This window comes from Ciconia boyciana, chromosome 9 (genome assembly GCF_034638445.1).
Source record: "Ciconia boyciana chromosome 9, ASM3463844v1, whole genome shotgun sequence".
Classification (NCBI taxonomy): domain Eukaryota; kingdom Metazoa; phylum Chordata; class Aves; order Ciconiiformes; family Ciconiidae; genus Ciconia; species Ciconia boyciana.
This window is the reverse complement of record NC_132942.1, coordinates 44,818,877-44,836,847: the sequence shown is the minus strand read 5'-3', so window position 1 is coordinate 44,836,847 and position 17,971 is coordinate 44,818,877. Positions and strand designations below refer to the sequence as shown.

Here is a 17,971-nt window from a genome sequence, read left to right as displayed (position 1 = left end):
GGGTCGCTCCCGGTGCAATGGTTGTTCCTTTCCAGCCGTGGATGTTTTGAGGAGCACACGGAGGTCCAGCAACCATTTCAGCTGGCACAACTTCAGCCAGAAAAAGAGGACTTGTGTCTCTGGCCAGTGAAATCCTGTTATTGGGTGGAAGGTTCATCCCGCTGATGGGATCTGGCAGTTTATTAATATCTTATTGATATATAGGATTGGGGTTTTTTGTTTCTATTAAAGGGTACACTTGTTTGCTTAAATAAAGGAGTACCTTTTTATTTAAACAAAATAAGTTAGGTGACAGGATTGTGAACACTTGACAGGACATTGATAGAGGTTAGGATAATTGGTGCAGTTGGCTGATTTGCAGTTTTTTGGGGGAGAGGGATGCCTTGGGAGTGTGTGTTGCTCTTGGCATCAACATTCAGTTCATTCTGGTCCCCCATCAGGAATATTTATTCACACACAAACAGCCTTTCTGCAGTTTTCTCCTCAGCTACGTTTTCCAGGTGAATTCACAACAAATTAGCATTTCAACATTCCCCACATCACATCTGCCTTCTGGAAGGATCCAGCTGGAAAAAAAAAAAAAATCATATTCTGTTGGTATTTGAATCCTCCTCCTCTCTTCCCTCACCCTCCTCCCCTTCCTCTCTCGTGCCTGCTTCCTGAAGGAGAAAAGAACATATCAACCCAAAGACAGCATTGCAACCTTTTCTTCACTATCTCCCATGGGGCGCAAATTGAAATTGAATTAGGCAGGGATATCAGGTCTGCTCGCTGTGATAACTGTAAAAGGATTTTATTTAAAAACACCCTGACATTTGTTCACCCAGTTTCAAATATTTAGCTTTCCTCCTTTCCATTCCTGGCGGGGGCGACTTTATTAATTGTCGCCTTTGATTCAGAGTTAAAGCTTGAAAGCACTGATAACAGCAGTGGTGACTATTTCTTCTAGCGACGTGGCCCACAGCAAAAGGATTTCATTTTCTTAAAGACGTTATGTGTATACTGAGAGTTTATTAAAAAGAAGGGGGGGAAGGAGGGGGGAAAAATCCGTTCTTACGTGCGTAATACCGGCTGTTTCTCACTGATACGAGCAATATCTGATCTCACTCTTTTTTATATATTATTTATTTTCTCTGGGCTGTTGCCCTCACTGGATTTTTCTTTTTCTTTTCTTAAAAAAAAAAAAAAGGGAAAGGCAACTAGAATGAAAGAGCACTGTTGACAGGAGAAAATGGTAATTTTTTTATTTTTCTCTGAAAATACTTCAAAGTTTTATATAAATATTAACCTTTTTTCCCCCCTCCCTTCTTCAATGTGGTGCTGCAGAGCACAGATAAATCCAAGTGGCTGTGGCATGGGCATTTAATTTCCTTAAGAAGTTTTCTCTGCTTCACAGAAAAATGTTGTCTGAGACCAGAAACGTAATTGGATGATTAAAGAGAGTCATCTACATCTGGTTATGGTTAATAAGGGCCAGTACAAGAAGACCACGGTGGCCCCACAGGATTGTCACAAGGCGATGTATAAATTAGGTGATATTAGAGGCACGAGTCTCAGGTCGGCGATTGCCTCTTGCTGCCTGTTATCAAAAGATTGAGGCGAGGGAATGGAGCGACAACAAGAAAAGAGACTTTTGGATTTGCCTTATAAATTGTGAGAGACCTAATTACAAAAAGTCTCAGACGCCAGTTTGCCCGCCTGCTCCTGACGTAGCAGTTGTCAGGGAGCAGGCGTGTGCCAAATCTCCTCTTTATTAGACTCCGAGCTCTGCATATGGTGTTCTGCTGACCCCGCAGCTCTTCGAAGGCATGCTCAGGGTAAATTAGCCAGCAGATGAGCCTGCAAGGGACTGAGCATCTTTGCCGAGATGCTGAGCACTTGTAATCCCCTTTGACTTCAGAGGGAGTGTAGTGTTCCCAACACCAGCGGCTCATGAGGCTGTCCAGCTCTGTAACACGTGAGCTGATGGTTTGGTTTGGGGTTTGGTTTTTTTGAACGCGTGTACTGTTTTTTTTTTAACATCGGTCCTTTTTGAGTGCACGTCTGAGACCAGAGAAGAACCTGTGCAAGGGGACGGTCCAAGGAGCACGCAGCACTGTCTGCCACAGTTAATCTCGTGGACGACACAGCCGGCTTTGGTTCTCCCCAGCGGTCCACGTTTGCCAAATGGCCCCAGGGAGAGCAAGAAGCAGGGTTACCCCGTCGGAGGGCTCAGTTCTGTTTCCTTCTCCACAGCTGTATATCAGAAGATCCCCATCCTTTTCTCCATGCAGAAAGGGAACTTCATGTATACATCTGCTTTTTGTGAGGGATTTGTGGGCTCATCTCTATTTGTCACTGCCTACAAGGACAGGCTGAGGACGACCTCTTTCAGGCTGCCTGCTGCAGCAATGTCCATGAATAAGGCTTAACCTCAAATGCCTGAGACCTTCTGCAAGATCTGTTGATCTTGGTCAACTGATCCAACTGCTTTCCTGGGCAAGGGTTTCCATGCTCAGGCTTCCTCTTGTGCTTAGAGCTTTGCACTTTGATTTCTTCTTAAGAGTTGTGGAAGTATTCTTGCATGCAGCTTTAATATTATGTGTTCCTGCCAACACCTTTTGATGAATGAAAGCCATTAAAATTTGAAATTACTGTAATCAAGTAATGTGATATTGTAATGTTAAACTTGCAATCAGTCCCCTGCGTGTTGCTTTCTCCAGTTTCTTTTTTTTTTTAACTTGTTAATTCTTCCTTTAACTCTTCACTTTTTTCAGCCCAGTCTCTTAATAAAAAGCTTAGTGTCCCAGCAAAAATAGCATTTTCCCTTCAGTCTTTTTTTTCTAGAGCCAGCATCTTGCAAAAAATTCACTTATCATGTTATCATTTGTTGTCGTACTTAAATAATTAGTGTCAGCTTACAGGCTGGGGGTCTGTTTCTGTGTAGAAAGAGGATTCAGAGATAAAAAGTCTTTAATAGTCCCAACATCGTAATGTTCACACTGACATTCGCAAGGCTGCTGCTAGGACTTGGATTTCAGTCAGAAAGTGCTTCTGTACTCACAGATGTGGGCTTGTATCAGATCATTTCTTGTCTCCAAACAAGTGGTCCGGCTGAAAAGGCTCTTTTCATGTCGCATCTTGTGCTGGTGCATCCTGGTGCAAAACAGCCTTGCTCTTGATTTGAATGTATCTGCTTCAATTTAGTGTGTTGCTGGCTAATTAAACATCCTACAGCAGATAACTATAGCATACCACAAGGAGGATGGGAGCAAAGATTCAGAAAGAATCAGTCAGAGCAGACTTTTTAGATTTTTAAAATACAAATAATTAAGACCAGAGAGATAAGTATGGCTTCCAATTAAGGAAAGACAAAAAAAAAAAGGCAAGAGAAAAAAAAAAAGCTTGCACATCTCCATTGGAGCCAAAACCAGATGTTTTTCTCCCTTATTAAAATATATACTAAAAATACCACAACTTTACAGTTCTTGAATTGTTGGAAATGGTTTGCAGATGAAGTCATCGGGCTCTTTTTGTTATTATCCATCTATCCCTGTGCTTTCTGGGAACTCTTTCAGGGTATTCTGGACTCCAGAGATGACCTGGAGAGGGAACAAATCAAGGACTTTTTTTTTTCTTGGTTTAAGTGCTGATTTTTCAATCCACAAATGACTTGGAATTTGCTAAATTAAGTTGAACTCTGCGAAAACATGCTCCTGTAAAGTAGATGCATAGAGAGGAGTGAGAAAAGAGAGAGAGGAAAATTAAAAAATGAACCAAAATGCAAATGCTCCCTGGAAGTGCAGATTATGGCTCATCTCCTTTATTATTTTAATAGCAGGTTTGCTGGTGACTGTAGCACTGTAAAGGGAGATATTCTTAAAAGACGCTTAGCAGAGAAGGAGGTTCAGGAAGCAATACTTCTGCTTTGGTGGAAACCAGCCTCTTTCATTTTGGCTTTTACTGAAGGACTTTTTGCAAATGCATTTCTGTTGATTTTTCAGGTCAGTCATCAGCTGGGCAACGTGATGGATCTCTTCACCACCAGCCTCTCCCTGGCGGGACTGCAGCCTCCCAGTGACAGACAGATTGACGGCATCGACCTTTTACCGGCCATCTTGCAGGGCAAGCTAATTGACAGGTTAGTTATGAGCCCAGAGCTCCAACCCTTGCCTCCAAACTGAAGTGATGGCAAATTTTGGTTTATTTTTTAAATCAAGTTTACGGAAATATTTTATAAACTTAATTGATGCATCTTTGCTCCTGCTCAGTGAGGTGGGGTAGCACCAGAGCTTTTTGCTATGTGCTAATTCTCTGGTGGTGCAAGCAGAGGTGGGATTTCCTGACACGTGGCATGTTGCCATACAGTGGAGTCTGGGGACAAATGAAAATGTCAAGGGGTTAGCAGGGATCCCTGGAACAACATATGGCAATAGGGGAGATAAAAGCCTGAGAACTGTAGCCTGGGTAGGGGAGAATACATTATTTATTACTGGAAAAACATCCAAGAGTGTGCTGGGTCTTTATAGCCCCAGCTTGAGAGAGGTTGGAGGTAAAGGCTGGGCTGCTGCGGATGAACTGGAAGCCCACCTCCTCCCAAGGTCCTGTTTCTGTGGATGTTTTTGCAAGAATAGATTTGGATTAAAGACCTGGGATCTTTATGGGCATGGAGGAGTGCTGTCAGCAGTTGGGTACAGGCACTAAGATCTGACAGCAAGTATCCTTGGCGCTCTCACTGGAAGGATTGGAGGTCAAGAGAGGTCTTGTAGTTGTGATTTTGATGAGGAATTTGGCAGCCCAGGATGAATACAAACATATTCTTTCTCTGTGAGACAGCGGGGAAACATACGCATGGAAAACATATTTGACTTCTTTTCTGTGTTGGACGTAAGGCTTTGTTCCGTAAAACTGCTTTTGTGCCCATTAACGCAAGAAGCATGCATACAGTATTACCTGAGAGCTCAGCCAGTGGCTGACATGAGGCATTGCATATTCCTCAAACACAGCTTATCCCATCTTTATTTCTGAAAGTTTGTAAAGCTTTGTTGTTTTAAAAGAGAATTTCATTGCAGCCACCAACCCCTTGGAACTGGTGCTGTTCGTGTTACAATAGCAGTCACTCAAGGTGCATCATGGCTTTTTTTCCTTCTTTTTATTTTTTTTCCTTCTTTTTCCCACCTCCCAGACCTGACCAGGTCACAGTTTCCACAGCCCCCAAAAACCTTCCAGGAGATGCAGTTGTTGTGTTCTTTTAAGCTTAAAAAGGAAAAAGTGAATGGGGAAAAAAGAAATCGTAATAGCAGAATTTTGAGTACAAGCTGTAATCCTCTTTCAAAGATGGAAATTTTTTTTTTTTTTAAAAAGCAAAAACCTAACCCCCACACCTTGAATCAAAAGGGCACATAATAGCTTGTCAAATAGTGTTTATGGCAAGGAAAAAGGAGACTGGCGTACTTTGTGGCATAGTTGTTTGGGCTTTTGTGAATGGGACTGGTTCTGCACTTCGGCAGATCTCTCAAGCTGCCTTTATTTCACCGGCATTTCAGGTGCGTTAAGGATGCAGGAGTGGGCTCTGCTGGCAGCAGCGCTTCCCCTTTGTTCACGGGCAGTTCCTGGTGACAAAGGAGAAGGCTCATTGCTTGTGCACAGAACCTGCAGGGGAGGCTACAATTTTAAAACAGAAGAGATCTAAGGCCACTCCTGTCATTCAGACGTGGATATTTTAACCTTATCTTGCATTTAGGGACTGTTTTTTCAAGGTGGCATCACCAAAGTGAGTAGTTTTTGCCGAGTGGCATCTCTGAAAGAAAGACAAAGATGTATGTACCCTACCGACAGTGATAAACAGCTTCACGATTTCGTCCTGTCAGCAGCCTGAAACAACTGGAGAGAAGAGCTGACTAAGTCTGATGTCCTTGTGTGATGAGCTGCACCAAGAAATCAAACCTCTTTCCTGCAGATAGTCCGTTTCAGTAAAATTTTGTACTGTTCCCTCAAAAAACAAGAGCGTGTTGTGGGGGAAACAGACAGGAACATAGCTGGGATGCCCAGGGAAAGAGTAGTGCATGAACACGGGTGCAGACCAAATGCTTCAAATGAGGTGCATTTCTCAAATTTTTAATTAGGAAAACCTCCAGGAAAAAAATTGCAGTTTTCAGTGGTATGTTTAGATGATGCAAAAGGAGATTTTGGAGAAGAAAATGGACAGGAGTTAAAAATAAAGCATGTCTGGCTGCCAGGTTTTTCCATATGGAGTTTTTCAGAGATGTCATCCAGAACAGGCCAGCATCTGGTGTCCTCCCCGGCCACCCTGTCCATGTGACATTAACGGCACATAGCCTGGTGCTGCCGCAAAGAGGAGGCTAAGCCTCACATATTCTGTGAATCCCTGTTTCTCTCACACACACACGCCACTTCTGAGACATTTGGTGTTTAAATCGGCACGCTCTATAGGAAATAACAGGGTCTGATAGTTCAAGGATTAACAATCACTGGCAGCCAAGCTGTATAATGTTTCATTCTTGCGCCCTGTGAGCTCTCAACTTGATGAACACTTTAAAAAATGTTAATTGAAAACCTTGCAGTGGAGACTATTAGGAGGCAGCCTGTTTCTGACTGATAGCCGAATCGGAAGTCAGATGCCATTAAAGTGTCTGTCTCCCTTATCAGCGAGGCTGCTGTGGCGGTGGCTGCCTGGGCCCGTCGCGTTGGCGCTTCTCATGCAGCTTTGCTTTCCCTTTCAGGCCCATATTCTATTATCGTGGCAACGAGATGATGGCGGTGAGAGTCGGGCTTTACAAGGCTCACTACTGGACCTGGAGCAACTCCTGGGAGGAGTACAGCAAGGTAACAGGACACCAGCCTGCACCCTGGTCTCATTCATTCTCCTGGGGAAAAATAATCCTTTAAAGCAGAGTTTTAAATTGGGGAATGTTGCTGTGCACTTGCACGCCAGCGTTTTATTCACAGCCTCTTAAGAGCTACCAGATCTGCTGCAAAATCTAAGGGGACTGGTGTCACAGCACCCCTGTACTGAAGTCAGAGACAAGCAGAGGAAAACGAGCAGTCTGAGTTGTTCTGAGAAGCACTCCCTTTAATCAGCACTTAATGCCCCTTAATATTAAGCTTCTTTCCCTGCTGAATTCTGAGCTTTCATGTGTACCCTTACAAAGTTTGGAGTCCGATGCCGAACTGATCATGTGTCTCAAAATTTCTAGTACAAAAAGCCTGGTGCTCTGAACTATTTAAACGGAATAGGGATGGGTTTCTTGTTGGTTTTTTTTTTTTCCTTGAAAGGGAAAAGGAAAGCCGTAGGAACCACACAGTGGAAAGAACAGCAGTTGTTGAAAACAGTAGCGTACATGTGTTTAATCTATTATCAGCACTTTTGCAAGCCTGTATCACACTATAAGATGTTTTACATTTTATTTGCCAAATAGGCACGGCTTTTGTAATTTCCTGGCTGATCTTCTCACAACTGGATGTTAAGCACTATTATTTTTCTTCTTTTGTATCTTTCTTGCCTCAGACTTGCGTACTAAACTCTGAGGCATTTCTTGAATGGCAGGTTCACACACGTGTCTTCCTGATTATACCTGTAGACATGAACTAAATGCATTATGGCACAGCTCTCAGCAATTTTGACAGCAGGCTGGTATTGGGGAGGGATTGTTTGTATGATTTATTTTTTTATGTCTTTTTTTTTTAAACTTATGGTGGGTCCTCAAGGCATCACAGGTGCAGAAATAAGTGCTGATGACATTTGTGGATATAAAAGTGCATGGTTTCTTTCATTGGGATGTCCTGGGGGTAGAAGGAAACGTCAGCTCCAAGGGATTCATTTACATTCAGGGCTGTAAATATGTGCGTTTGTCTTTTTAAGACTGTAATGCTCCAGGAGTCAAAGTTTCTGTTTTACACAGAGTAAGAAGGAAAAGGAAAGTTGGCTCCAGAAATGCATTGCACGCTCTGTCTCAATGCTAATTCTACGCAGCTAAAATGAGATAATGTATTTGTCTAGGTTAGTGTGTGAGTAAAACCCATATATCACACGTGGCACAGCGTGGAGGATTTTCCCTGTGGGAGACACTGGGAGCTTGTCTGTATGTGTGTATGGGTATATGAATGGGCTTAGAGGCATGCTTTTCCCATGTGCATGGAAGAAAATGTCACACATGAATAATTGCTCTCCATTGTAATATAAGCACATACACACACTTACATACCTAGCTGGGAAATAAATAAACGTCTGCGTTGATCTAAACTTATTTGTACATGTCTGAGTATGCGTGTAGCTGTGATAATGGGGACCAGTTACTCATTTCAAAGGCTCTCCTACTGTGAGCAATGGCAGTTGTGCAATTAAGGAATATTTATTTCTTTCTAAGTCATTGTTTAACTACTGTCTGATAAAAGTCAGCAATTATACTGTACATCAGAGAGATGATTAAAAATTCACTTGCTTTCCTGCAGCTTGTATCACATGTGGTTGATGTGGGTAAAATTGGAGCACATTAGTGGACAGACTAGCCATTAACAACATGCAGAGGAAGCTGAGGCTGAAATTTGTTCCAATTCTCCTCATGTCCTTGAGCCATTAATTACAAGCCTTGCAAGTTTAAAAATAGAAATAAATCAGAATGCTGAACAGTTCCACAGTTCTGAGTCCTGTTTTAGGAGTTTTGTAATCTCACCTTACAATGCAGTTGCCTCTTTTCAGTGACTGGTGTTCTCAGCTGTATTGATATTGGAGTACAATTATGCTGCTAGAATCAAAAAGGCCAATTTGTTTGCTAATTTCATTTGAAAAACGTATTTAAATACATGCACGTGTGTGGCATTAGGAATTCTGACTGCTGGCAGGTTCGCTGTTCGATAAGTTTGATTTGCCATCCCAGTAGAACTTCAGCTAACGAGGCCTTGTTAATTGTATGATCTCTAGCGTGGGTCCTTACCTTATTGTGAATCCAATGTGATGATTAATTAAACTTTCAGATATTAAATTCTCTATGTCTGAAGGTCCAAACTCAGACCTGGAACAAACAAATGTATCTGGTTGGCATGTCATCCATTTGAAAGAGATCTGAAGTTGGCCAGGTGTGTCACAACAGCTGTCTGCGCATTTTTAAAAGGTTTGTTTTATGGGTAGTTGAATATCTCATTATTTTGACAGATACATGGCACGTTTTAGCCAAACCTCCTTTCACTTTCAAAATTCCCTTGTTAATTGACAGTGTGGGAAATCATTGATACAGAAAACTTGCACTGTTTTTAATCCACACTTTGTGCATTTTTGTTTGACTTTTAGATGAGATTATACCATTAAAGCAGCCATAACCACATTTTCATGTTGATATTGGAAAATGTGAAATTGGTGCAGGTCCTGGGTCTGTTTAGGACAACCATGTCTGTCAGGATTATCTAAAAAGAATGTGTGCAATTTTGGCCTCTAACCTGGAAAGCTATGTATTTGAATGTGGTATAAGTTAGTTAAGTAATAAAGTATGTGTATACAAATAAAAATGTACCAGAGAGAAGCAGTTTACGGAAAGCAAAGCCTAGGAAAGCATAACAGGGATATGAATGCTTCTCTCCATATGGCGCTTGGAATATTTACACTGGAAAGATCCCATGCAAGCAGTACCCAGGTTTACAGTCGTCTTCGACTCCCATGACATTAACATGCCCTTACTGGTCTGCATCCTCTGCCTTATGGCCTGGGATTAAAACTTGTCATCTTTCACAAAGATGAAGTGTGCTGTTCTGTTCTTCCTATTTTTTGTTTGTTTGTTTGTTTTTTAACCCCCAAGCAATTTTTTTCTAGTCTGACGCCTCTCATAAATTCTTGTGGTCTTTCTCAGGGCTGGAGGATATCTTGATGCTGTCTTTTCTGCTGGCTTAACTTGATTGCTTAGGTAACTTGCATTCTTGAATGGTTCGTCTCTTGAAAGCATAAAGGGAAGGCTGGCTCAACAGAAGCAAGTGAGAGTAGGCACGCTGTGGGACATTTTTCCTGTAGATTGCTTAGGATGCTTATTTGGGTCTGTTTACCTGGCTTCCATCTCCTTTCGTACAGGTGGCTCATGTTTAGATAGTTTGACATATCTGACATTCAAGAGGTGATAAATGGGACAGAGGTAGATGAAAGGGAAACTTTACTTGAAAAATATGTTTATATTTTTAAATACTAAAGATTTCGGAATAGTTTGATAGAGGGAGAGAAATCTTCACCCTGCACAAGACCTGAGTCCCTATTGCTCAAGGACTGGTGGATATCAGAGCATAAGCTCTTCCACCATCATTGACCACCTTTCTTCTTGTAGCAAAAATCAGCAGTGATAAAAACAGCCACGTGTTGTGTGTTGGAGCAGAAGTAAGAGCTAAGGATAAACCTGGGGAGCTCCCTCTCTTGTATGGCATAAGATAAGCAGGACTTTTACTGGAAGTCTCCTGTAAAATGCTGTTCTTGTTGCTCTCATCATCCATCCTTTTAACCTGTAAGTCATGCTTGTTCATTACCAAATTTGAACCGGATTGCAAAGTGCATTTCAAATAACGCATGCGAACTTGGCGTTTCTGTTTTATTGCTACTGGTGCCCACAGCCACGATGCTAGGTGCACAGCTTCCCATTCCTAAAATACGAATGCTCAGAGTCCACATTGCTATCGGTTATTTTGTCCACTGGATTGAAGGGAGAGGTACATTTCATCTTCCTTGTTTGGAAGGAGAGGTCTGAAAGGGGAAAAATGGCTATTCTCTTGGATCTGGGTAGCCAGCAGGTCCTTCAGGAATCGCCTCATTTAATGCTGTGTAGAGGAGGCAGGAGTATGAGCTAGCAGGAGAAAGGAGATTTCCTTCTCTCTGCCTGCCACAGAGACTATCCAGCAGAGAATAGTTCTTGTGCCCTCCAAAAGCAGTGATGCAAGAAGGGGAAAAAAATAATTAAGAAAAAATGTGGAAAACGCCCTTTGGTTCATTGGAGGGTGGCTGATAACATCAACCTTTCTGCTGTCAGCTTAGTATCTTGTTAGTAGTCTTCAGTGGTTTTTCATGAGAGCTCCTGTGTCTTTAAATGATTGGTGTAGGTGCCTGCCAGAAGACCCTATTGTTTTAATGTAAAATGCCAAAGGGGTTATTCCTGCCGCAGTCTGTCTGATTGCCCTTCTCCTCAACGTGAAGGGATCGATAAAGCCTTTTCTGCAAGGGGGATGTGAAGTCAAGTAGAACCTCACAAATAATGACATTTGATTGTGGTCCTCTGAGCATATGAGCTAGCCATTGATCGCTTCTGCTTGAGAGCCGCTGGAGGCTTGCTGATCTGCCCATCTTCTGGGGTCTCTTCCAGACAGTTAACACATTAGAAGCAATTTTTGTTCAACGGGGTTGAAGCTTGGCGGTCACACTTTCAGGTGTCTGGTCATTCAGAGCTCCAGTTTGGGAGGCTTTTGCTGGGAATTGCCAGGAGAGTGAGAACGGCCGCTTACCCGTGCTGTGGCAAACAGCAAGAAACAACATTCCTGGCTTTAATTAACTGCTGTTCTTTTCTCCTTCCAATATTAATACAGTTTTGCTGCTCTGGGTTTTGTGTGGCAGAATGACGAGACATGACCAGGAGACAGAGCCCAGAGTTGCTGTGCCACTATCAAAATTTGCAGCCGCTTTTCAAGTCGGAAGGATCTGGGATAGCACCAGGGTGACGAATTGCCAGAGGGCTTACGTTAACACAAGTGGTGATTCCATCACTTGGCGGAGAGCCCAAACTGGCAACCGGCTGTATTTGTCTCATGTCTGTATTGACATAGCATCTGTGGTCCATTTGCTCTGGAAATTAAAGCATAAACTGTGCAACCAATAGCCGCTAGATCTTATGAACGGAAAAACAATCCAGGTTACACCATTGCTGAGGAGAAGGGCAGAAAGACGTGCTTACTGAAAGGTTTACCTGATGCTCAGGAAATGTACTTGTTTTTTAAAAAAAAAAAAGGATTGCTGGAATTTCTGCTACTGCAAACAGGTCTGTGCAGTGGTGCAAAACACTGTGCCTGTGCAAGAGACCAGGTGCAGGAGCTGAGCTATTTCTGGTTGCCATCTGATGCTCTTTTATGGGCTCCCTTAGAAGGCACAGACGTGCTCTAGATAGGATCTTCTGGTTTGGCTTTCATGCTTTTATAATTGAGGAGAAAAGATCCAGGTATTTGCTTAAACACAGGGAGTGACCTTTCTACTTTGTTTGATCAGTGTTAACCTGTAAACATGCAAATTACTTTGGATAGTGTGCAGAGTAAAATATTAGGCACGTGCTTTAACTGGCTATTGATCCTCTGCGTATTGTTATTAACAGTCTGCCAAATAAATAGCTTAAAGGAAATAACAGCAGATGAAGTGGTAGCTGATTTGGGGTTTGTTATCCTGGTGGGTAGGGCAGGCATAGCTACCTCTTTGCTCTTCTCCAACATAACATAGCTTTATTTTTGAGTGAAGTTGCCATCCTCTTGGCAGTGCCAGCAGAGCTGAAGCTGGTCCTTCATCAGCATAAATGGGGAGAGCTCCTCTGCAGCCCTGGAATGATGTGGCTTTTGCTCCAGCTGACAACCTGGCACATTTGCATTTATTGTTAAAGCCTGCAGTGTTCTTGGGGTCCACGGGGCATGTTGTCAGCTCAGGCTTTCACAAGGAAAAAAAAAAAAGTTTTGTTTAATGAAGAGCAAGAAATGATCCAAAATGGTGACATGATTTAAAATTATCATCTAGAAGAGAGTCCCCTTCCTCACCAGGCCTGTTGTCCTGCAGCCTGCTTGGGGTAGCAGAGCTGGAGGGCAGCTCCTTCTCTCCCATCAAAGACATACGCAAGGAGTTTTGGCGTGTCCCTCTGCCCCAGCTCCCAGCACCACGCGTGACCAAATTTGCACTCTCTCCAAGCAACCAGAGGCATCGTCCAGATGCTTCAGAGTGTGGATTGTCTCGTCTTTAAATACTTCTCAAATCTCAAACAGATTTCATTTATACTGGTTTTGCTCCCCAAAAGAAAAGCAGTCCAGACTTGGGGATCCCAGACTTTCAGTTCACTGATATAGTTGATTTTTCTCTTTCCATCCTGACAACTGAAAATGCTTTGACTTACAAAAAAAAAAAAAGACATAGAGCTGTGGATGATAAGTTAAGGGACAGAAGACTAGGCTCCTCTACCTGTGTCTGTAGTGTATTACTGACTGTGATGCTGGACAATGCCTTGATCAGGGGTGTGAGGATATAATTTTACCTCTTATTTTTTGCTCATTTGTTGATGAGCAGGTAGAAAATATTTTAAGCTCTCTCTGTAGGGTTGAATATTGGCAGTCACACAGTACATAAAAATAGTAATAGTCAATTTTATTTGTGGAGATAAAGATGAAAGGCCTTAGAAATTTAAAGGGTGATTTCAGCCATATTTTAAGAGAGTTATTTATCAATGTCGTAAAACGGTATGCTTGATTTTGGTTGGGGTTTTTTTGCTTATTTTATTTTTTCCCCAATAGACTACTTTTGAAGAGGGCATTGAGTGCTTAGATTAGAAAGACAGATAGCTTTTGGCTATTGGCATCAGGCAAGTTAACTTAAAGCACTTTCTTTCCTAGGAGTCTTTGGGATGTAGCCTGGGCTGTGTTCTGGAGTCTCAGCTACAAGGATTTTGTAAGAAACAAAAGATAAAATGTAAACAGAGCAATGTATAAACAAATACCCAAGAGACTAAAATCTCTTTCAAACTAAAGCATTTGCAGCCGAAGAGCATTGTACCAATTAGCAGGCTCTTAATTAAATTGCTTGTTTGATTTGCATCCAAATTATAATTTGGATGTTATGTAGGCTTTGATACCTTTTCATCAACTGTTCCTTTTGAGAAAAAAAATCTATTTTTCACTGTGTGTTTCAGAGGCCTGTGGCGTCACAAGGTGGAAAGGTCAATCGTTTTTGTATCCATTTAAAGTCCATTATTGGTAGGCCACTACAACCTATCAAGCAACTCTCTTATTTTTCCAGTCAGTGATTCAGGAATCTATAGCTCTGTGCAGATAAATGGGATTTCATGGGCTTCTAAACTTCTTGCTTTATTGAAAAGCAGAATATTAACTGCTCCACTGGCCAGCTGTCCATTAAAAACACAGGATATTTTTAGAAAATTGTTTGCCAATCAAACCCTACCAACATCTGTAGAGAGCCTTTTCAGTTTGTTTGTTTTATAAGCAAATGCTACAGCTGCTTTCCCACCTCCATTGAAATATTCCCATTTACCTTCTCTCCATGTCTCTGTCTGTGTCTCGGGGCATTTTGAGGTATTGTAAGGAGCGCAGCGTGTTAGCTGGAATTGTAAAACCGAGCTTTAACAAGTCCATTTGGTGCTAGTCCTTGCTGGTCTATGGGGCCCCCTGCTTTATTTGCTGTTCAGTGAAATTGGTGCTTTGCATGTTTTGCTGTTCCCAGGGCTTAAATAGGTTCTGTTAGCCCTCAAGACTGCAGGCCAGGCTCTAGGTGATTAGGGAGCTCGACACCTGGCTAATAACCGGCTGGGCTTCGGGACACGCAGCCTGGCACGGCGTGCAAGGGCAGACGCAGAGAGCTCGCCGCTCTGGACTTGCGAGCAGGCAGCTTGCTCTGTCCCTCGGTGGCCAGCGAGCACTTTAACCCGTTGCTGCTAGCAAAGGGAGAGTCCTAGTACGTGTGCCCTCCATACCCACTGCTGCTGCTGGGGAAATCCCGACTTCTGACCCTCTAGACTTGAATGTTAGTGGCAGGAATGTCTCCAGACTTAATACAGTTCTTCCAGCCCCACTCTCATTCCCAGGTGAGACGCTATAAATCTGATCAAAAAATGCACCTATTTCTTTAAAATTAACCAGATTTGCTTCGTTCTTCAGTGAAACAGATCCTTCAAGTCTGGTGTCAGGTGCTGGCAAGCTGAGTTTTCAGGGAGGCTAGCAGATGCCCATTGCCTCTCAGGGTGATGCCCCTTGGTTTGGCTGGATGTTTCCTCTGGGACTGTTGCTTTTTAATCAGAACTGCCAAGTGATCCGATCCTCTCTGTGTATTTCAAAGCTGTAGAAATCAAAGAGAGAAGATACTTTGCACATGCAGAATTCTTATGATTAAATGATTTCACCTCTGTCTTTTGTTTTGCCATTTCATTTTCATGAATATTTTATAGAGATTATATTTTTATAAGGCAAAAATGTAAGGCCTGCTCCAGCTTTTATGTCAGTGCAATGCCAACATTGTCACCTTATTTTACCCTATCAGATCAGAATCCATTTTGCAGACTGAAGCAGACTCTCAGTTTAAAATAATTCTGGGGTTTGTGGGTATATTGAAACAAGATGCTGAAGAAAGTGGTATCGGCTAAAATTTTGCTCCCTCCCCTGCTTCACCCTTGACGACCTCTCTCCTGTTCACGGCAGGGCATTGATTTCTGTCCTGGGCAGAATGTCTCTGGAGTGACAACACATACACAGGAGGAGCACACTACCCTGCCGCTGCTTTTCCACCTAGGGAGGGACCCTGGAGAGAAGTACCCATTAAGGTAAGCCAGTTAACGAAGATGTGAAAACTCAGCACTGTCAGTGCGTGCTTTATATAATTCATTTGCCTTGGTAGCTGCTTCTTGCAATCTGCTTGAAAACTCTCCCAGAAAGCCATTACTGGTGAGAGTAGTAAAGAGAAAAGAACAAACCTTGGTTTTCAAATGGTCAAGCTAGATGGATGTGCACATGTCCGTGGCTTGACTCGTCAGTCTGGTGGTTCTTGTTCTGTGTCCTACAATCCCTGACGGAGGAGGCAAAAGGCACACTTTTGGACAGCACAGGACAGCACAGCAGGGCAGCTGTGGAATCGTCCAGTTGGAAGAAACGTCTAGTGATCTTTGCATACTCTGCCGTGTTTTTCCTCTGTGCATTGGAATCTGTGGAAGGAAAAGGTGGTAACCTTCCGATCTCCTAGCCCCTGCTAAAGGAGCTTCTCCAGAGGGTCTTTAGCAAGAGGAATTTCTGCCCAATCCTGTTCCCTCCTTGGACTCTCCTGGCTGTCTGAATCCATTTTCCTGTAAGCTTACTATTGTAATATTTATCTCCGGCACACACCATACCCTCAGAGATTTCTGTAAGGATTTATGTAGTCATCAGCCAGCACAGCCCACATATAAACCTGCCACCTCCAAAAAAGCTCCCAAGGTGTCCCCCACCTCCCTCCCTTCCTCCTTTCTTCTGCTGACTGAGTTTTACCCTGAGGCGAAACTAGCTGCAAACGGGGGCACGCAGCCTCATCCCTTGCCAGTGGCTCCGACTCGGAGAATGTGGAAATAAATAAAGAGAAAAGTAGTGCTACTGTGACTGCCTGCACAGAAATGGGTTTGTGCAGCAGCTTTAACAGAGAGATGTTTTCTGAACTGACAGGACTGCAATTACTCAACTGTTTTAAATAATTGAGTGGATACACTCGCTCCATTACTTTCAAAAGAACTGAGCCTGTGCTGTCCACTAAGTGTTTTCACTAGAGAGAGAAGGGGAGGAAAAATATTTTCACTTCTCTCTCACTTAACAGACAAGCACCCTAGAGGTGCATTACGCAGTGTATAAAGCTCTTCAGAAGCCCAGCACGTTAGCTCTCGCTTTCTATTGCATTTCAGTACTAATGAATAAAGCAAATCTGCAGCTCTTGTATTTTAAATTCAGCTCAGTGAAACTATGCTACTGTCTCACTCATGCCCTGAGTGAGACTGTGCCCTGTTCGGTTTAACAACTATTTTATTTTAGGAAGATGAGTGGATAGAAATGACCTCTTTTTCCAAAAACCAAACAAAAGGGTAGTATTAAGTGAACTGTAGTGTGCCTACTGTTTGTGTTTCCTCTGAGTTTGAGGGAGAGGAGCTCTTCTGTAAGAGGCGTTTGCAGGACACCTGCTTCCCTGTTATTTAGATGTTCCTTACCACCACCATGGATTGAGCATGGAAATAAATTCCAGTGCTACATCTGCAATCATTTCTCATATGGTTCCACTGATTTTTTTGGACACTCACAAGCTGTTGCTTTGCTTGAATTTTATGGCAAGATTATGACACGATTATGGAAAACTGTGATGTTGTTTAATATGCAGACCCTGATAGAAAGCCTCTTTTTAGTAAATGAATCGTCCTTTCTGCAGCACGTTCTGTTGCTATTGTCTCCTCTCTGGTCACAATGGAAAACTCATGGGAAGTGGGTCTCCTATATCGAATGTGGTAATTAAATTATCCTCATTTGTGGAGCTGTTACTGTTGTGTATTTTTATTTAGCTTAATTATCCCCCTTGGCAGACAGCCTGTTGGGAGTCCCGACACTAATGTTTCTCAGAAGGGAATCCAGCATTCTCCTCCAAGCGTGCATCTGTCTGTCCGTACATGCTGGGTGAGCTCGTATCGCTTGTGCTCCAGCCCGAGGTTTGTGTCTGTTCGCAGTCCGTGTTGGCCACACTCCTCTGTTCATCCTCCTGCAGCCCTGGAGGAACAGGGTGTATGATATAGCTCTTTCACCAGCTTGGCTCTTCTGGCATATCATTATGTTGCCAAAGCATTTGAAAACATTTGTGTTGCACCCCTGTTTTATTGGTACCTTTTCCTCTTTTATGTAATTTACTTTTACTGCTTCACTTTGTTTAATCTGTACTGGATTTTGTTAGTTTTTCTGCTGCTGTGAAGGAGCAGCATGGCACACTGATGCCCTGTTCTCTCTGCCTGCTCTTGTTCATTTTTTATTTCATTTATTCCTTATTTTAGTGCAGCCTTTTCTTCTCCCTAAAATTATTTTCATTATCTGTTGTATCTCTTGATTTGCATTAGTTTGGAGCAGGGTCACATGCAAAACCACCAGTAAGAGGTTTCATTGCTGCGCATGAAGGCCAGGCATCACACGCACCTGCAGATAGGTTTACTGCTTATATATTTGGGCTCCCTCTAGGATCCTAGGGGTTCTCGGAGCCAAGGCATCCTAG

General features: G+C 42.8%; 1 protein-coding gene across 4 annotated transcripts in view; it reads left to right on the top strand.

Annotated features, from left to right (window-relative positions):
• Window positions 1–17,971, top strand: part of GALNS (galactosamine (N-acetyl)-6-sulfatase) — a 52,709-nt gene that overhangs the window by 16,016 nt on the left and 18,722 nt on the right. For all 4 annotated transcript variants that reach the window (XR_012044118.1, XR_012044119.1, XM_072872487.1 and 1 more), the window contains exons 10-12: window positions 3,984–4,120; window positions 6,723–6,825; window positions 15,409–15,530. Coding sequence is in view for 2 of the 4 variants with exons in the window: in XM_072872487.1 (XP_072728588.1) it covers window positions 3,984–4,120; window positions 6,723–6,825; window positions 15,409–15,530 (362 nt within the window). In the remaining 2 variants the exon portion in view is untranslated. The remainder of the gene's footprint in view (window positions 1–3,983; window positions 4,121–6,722; window positions 6,826–15,408; window positions 15,531–17,971) is intronic.